Source organism: Penaeus japonicus, unplaced genomic scaffold (genome assembly GCF_977035675.1).
Source record: "Penaeus japonicus unplaced genomic scaffold, GWHDUDI00000001_assembly GWHDUDI00000036, whole genome shotgun sequence".
In the NCBI taxonomy this organism is placed as follows: Eukaryota; Metazoa; Arthropoda; class Malacostraca; order Decapoda; family Penaeidae; genus Penaeus; species Penaeus japonicus.
Genome location: NW_028234438.1, coordinates 17,055,865 through 17,060,864, shown reverse-complemented (window position 1 = coordinate 17,060,864; position 5,000 = coordinate 17,055,865). Strand labels below are relative to the sequence as shown.

Sequence of the window (5,000 nt, the reverse complement as noted above, 5' to 3'; positions counted from 1 at the left end):
GGTGAATGCTGACTGTTAAGCATGTGGTTATGGTTATGGTTTTAAATGGATGTTGTGGTAATATATATCAGTGTTGTTATGATCCATGATCCTAAGAGAGAGAGACAGAGAGAGAAGGGGGGGGGAAGAAAGAGAGAGAGAGAGAGAGAGAGAGAGAGAGAGAGAGAGACAGAGAGAGAGAGAGAGAGAGAAGGGATGGAGAAAGAGAGAAAGAGAGAGAGAGAGAGAGAGAGAGAGAGAGAGAGAGAGAGAGGAAAGAAGAGAGAGAAAAAGAGAAAGAGAAAGAGAAGGAGAGAGAGAGATGAAGGAAGAGAGAGAAAAAGAGAAAGAGAAAGAGAAGGAGACAGAGAGAGACGAGGACGTTAATACAATATACATTTCCTATAGGACGGCTGTTACGTCCCCTGCGAGGGAGACTGTGAGCTAACAGAGTGGACGTCCTGGTCACACTGCCACCGCGACTGCTACAGAGGCCACCAGGGTGAGTAAGCAGGCGTAGCGATCGCAAAGTCCAGAAATTTCTTTTAAATCAGGAAAAGTGTCGCTTTCTGTATCACAATCCCGCAGTATTCTTTATTCACTCTTTGACAAATTTTTCTTTTTGAATTTTGAGACGTCACTGTGCTAACGTGAACATTAATTTCTAAGGCTTGTTAATAAAAAAAAAAAAAATAATAATAATAATAATAATAATAATCGCAACTTTCCCACGGAACAAGGTGGGACACAGACCCGCTCTCGAGCCGTCTTGACAGAAGGAACTCCTCAGCGGGTCGACTCGAGGACCTCCTGCCCCGGCCCTCTGTGGGAGACACGCCCTTGCCTGGCGGGTCCTTGTCTGAACTTCACGTGGGAAATTCGCAACGGCACCGTGGAATGCGTCCGAGGGGATGGACTCGTCGTGACAGGTATGGCAATTAGAGATAATTAGAATTAGAAATAGATGGTTCCAGCTGTCAATTGGAGAGGATTAGAAATAGATGGTTCCAGCTGTAAATTGGGGAGGATTAGAAACAGATGGTTCCAGTTGGCAATTAGAGAGGATTAGAATAAGAAATAGATGGTTCCAGCTGTCAATTGGAGAGGATTAGAATCAGAAATAGATGGTTCCAGCTGTCAATTGGAGAGGATTAGAGTTAGAAATAGATGGTTCCAGCTGTCAATTAGAGGGAGAGATAAATAGATTTAGAGAAATATGTGGTTTAGCCGTGAATTAGAGAGAGATAGAGAATTAGAAGAAGAATTATTAAATCTAGATTAGAATAAATCAAAACTGAAATCAGAAATCTCAAATAAAAAAACTGAATTCGCGTTGGTGAATAATCCATCACTTAATAACCCTTTACGAAATGATCTGCGGTCTTCTGTATATGTATTTACAACCCAAACACATTTAATAAACAATTCCCAAACTACCATACACGCACCTCCAGCGAACCCGAACACCTAAAATCATTTACGACGTCACAAAAAAAAAATGGTAATATTAATAAATAAAATAAGATGAAATGAAAATAAAAAATAACATATTTCTCGCCCGCAGGAGGATGTGAAGGAACGCCCAGACCATGCCTGCCAGAGTGCACCGTTCGAGGGTCAGTGTGTTCTGGACTCGGTGCCTGCGTCTGCCAAGCGGGTCTGAGACCACGGTATTCTGAAAAGCAAAGATTCCGTCTGACAGCGTGTGTGCCCGTTCTCAACCTGACCTTCCCCCTGCCCCTCCCCCTGTCGGAGGCTAAGTACTTGCCAGGTAAAGTTGATATTTGCTAGGTAGAGCTAATAGTTGCTAGGTAGAGCTAATATTTGCTGGGTAAAGTTGATATTTGCTAGGTAGAGCTAATAGCTGCTATGTAGAGCTAATAATTGCTAGGTAGAGCTAAATACTTGCCAGGTAAAGTTGATATTTGCTAGGTAGAACTAATATTTGCTAGGTAAAGTTAATATTTGCTAGATAGAGCTAATAATTGCTAGATAAATCTAATATTTGCTAGGTAGGGCTAATAGTTGCTATGTAGAGCTAATATTTGCTAGGTAGAGCTAAGTACTTGCCAGGTAAAGTTGATATTTGTTAGGTAAAGTTAATATTTGCTAGGTAGAGCTAATAATTGCTAGGTAAATCTAATAGTTGTTAGGTAAAGTAAATATTTGCCAGGTAGAGCTAATATCTGCTAGGTAGAGCTAATATTTGCTAGGTAAAGTTGATATTTGCTAGGTAGAGCTAATAGCTGCTATGTAGAGCTAATATTTGCTAGGTAGAGCTAAATACTTGCCAGGTAAAGTTGATATTTGCTAGGTAGAACTAATATTTGCTAGGTAAAGTTAATATTTGCTAGATAGAGCTAATAATTGCTAGATAAATCTAATATTTGCTAGGTAGGGCTAATAGTTGCTATGTAGAGCTAATATTTGCTAGGTAGAGCTAAGTACTTGCCAGGTAAAGTTGATATTTGCTAGGTAAAGTTAATATTTGCTAGGTAGAGCTAATAATTGCTAGGTAAATCTAATATTTGTTAGGTAAAGTAAATATTTGCCAGGTAGAGCTAATATCTGCTAGGTAGAGCTAATATTTGCTAGGTAAAGTTGATATTTGCTAGGTAGAGCTAATAGTTGCTAGGTAAAGCTAATATTTCCTGGGTAAAGCTAATGTTTGCTGGATAAAGGTAATATTTGCTAGATAAAGCTAATATTCACTAGGTAAAGCTAACACTTGCTAGGTGAAACGAATATTTGCTAGGTAGAGCAAATAAATGCTAGTTAAAACATATATTTGCTGGGTAAAGCTAACATTTGCTAGGTAAAATTGATATTTACTAGGTAAAGCTGATACTTGCTAGGTAATGCTAGATAATTGCTATTTAGAGCTAGGCAAAGCTAGGTACTTGTTAGGTAAAACGAGAAACTTGACAGAGAAATCTAGGTAATTGTTAGGTAAAGATAGGCACTGTCGAGGGTACTTCGTTGAGCATCGTTCTCAGGAAATGGTCTGCTTTTATCAATTTCCATAGCATGTGGCACCCTCCTCATCATCATTATCCTCATTATCATTATCATTATCATTATAATTATCATTATCATCATCATCATTATCATCATCATTATCATTACCATTATCATTATCATTATCATTACCATTATCATTATCATCATCATTATCATTATCATTATCATTATCATCATCATCATTATCATCATCATCATCATCATTATCATTATCATCATCATCATCATCATCATTATCATCATCATCATCATCATTATCATTATAATCATCATATCATCATCATCATTAATACCATCATCTTTATCATTTTCATTATCATTATCATCATCACCACCATCATCATCATCATCATCTTTATCATCATCATCATTATCATCATCATCATCATCATCTTCATCATCCTTTCAATCATCACCACCACCATCATCATCACCATTATCCTCACCCTCCACATCTCCTCATCTTCCTCATCCTCCTCATCTTCCTCATCCTCCTCCTCATCCTCCTCATCCTCCCCATCCTCCTCATCCTCCTCATCTTCCTCATCCTCCTCATCCTCCTCATCTTCCTCATCCTCATCCTTATCCTCTTCCTCATCTTCCTCATCCTCCTCATCCTCCTCATCCTCCTCATCTTCCTCATCCTCCTCATCTTCCTCATCCTCCTCCTCATCCTCCTCATCCTCCTCATCCTCCTCATCCCCATCCTTTTCCTCATCCTCCTCATCCTCCTCATCCTCCACATCCTCATCCTCCTCATGTTCATCCTTTTCCTCATCTTCCTCATCCTCCTCATCCTCCTCATCCTCCTCATCTTCCTCATCCTCCTCATCATCCTCCTCATCCTCCTCATCCTCCCCATCCTCCTCATCCTCTTCATCCTCCTCATCCTGCTCATCTTCCTCATCCCCATCCTTTTCCTCATCCTCCTCATCCTCCTTATCCTCCTCATCTTCCTCATCCTCCTCATGTTCATCCTTTTCCTCTTCCTCATCCTCATCCTCCTCATCTTCCTCATCCTCCCCATCCTCCTCATCCTTCTCATCCTCCTCATCCCCATCCTTTTCCTCATCCTCACCCCCCTCATCCTCCTCATCTTCCTCATCCTCCTCATCCTTCTCATCCTCCTCATCCTCCTCATCCTCCTCATCCTCCTCATCCTCCTCATCCTCCTCATCCTTACAATCACCACAACTGACTGTCACCTTTTCTCACCCAATCAGAAGACATCAACGTCTGGATGTTCGCCATGGTAGGTGTTGGTAGCGCCTTCGTGGTGTTCGTTGCCATCTCCATGTACCTTCTGTGGTGAGTATGGATGGTGTTTGTATAATGTGTGATTGATTTAATTATTCATTGGTGGGTTGATAAGATATGGAGATGGTTTATTAAAGGATGAAGCAAATCAGTGGGTGGATTTAGTGGGAAATTAATAAAGAGGTGGAATATGTTTGGTGTGATTTTTAATTTCAATATTGCATGATTTGAAGTTATAAGGTTTTTGTAATCATTCTAAGTTCAAGGTGAACTCTATCTGTTATTGATATAATGAATAACGTATTAATTCAAAGTCAAAGCTTGATTAGAGTGATTTATTAATATTTACATGATTTGACTTATATCTAGATCATAAGGACTTTGCAACTATTCAAAAATTAACTCTATATGAAATATCAGAAACTGTTATTGACCTATATTGAATGACGTATTAACTCAGGGCCTATGTTTACCTTCCTTTCAGCCAAAGTCCCCGAGAACAGACAAGTACGCCCGTTACATTACGTCGCCAAAAAAACCTTCGTCACCGCCCAGTGTGAGCCAGACAGGATGCCGTAGCGATTAGCATAGATGTTGTACGTTATTCTGTGGCCGAGATACTTACAGCTCACAGATAACCAAAACATTGCATACCTAAGACTTTGTTGCTGTAGTTATGTAAAGTTCTTTGTAACAAAGTCGTGTAAGATGTTACGCAAGGACGGTGGCTGTTTCTGGCTGTT

At 39.9% G+C, this 5,000-nt stretch overlaps 1 protein-coding gene across 1 annotated transcript in view; it reads left to right on the top strand.

Annotated features, from left to right (window-relative positions):
• Positions 1 to 5,000, top strand: part of LOC122254258 (thrombospondin type-1 domain-containing protein 7B) — a 197,372-nt gene that overhangs the window by 191,061 nt on the left and 1,311 nt on the right. Inside the window, 5 exon segments of the mRNA XM_086531825.1 lie at positions 388 to 481; positions 720 to 908; positions 1,544 to 1,750; positions 4,224 to 4,308; positions 4,742 to 5,000. The exon segment at positions 4,742 to 5,000 is cut by the window's right edge and continues 1,311 nt beyond it. Coding sequence (XP_086387951.1) covers positions 388 to 481; positions 720 to 908; positions 1,544 to 1,750; positions 4,224 to 4,308; positions 4,742 to 4,817 — 651 coding nt within the window. The 3' untranslated portion in view covers positions 4,818 to 5,000.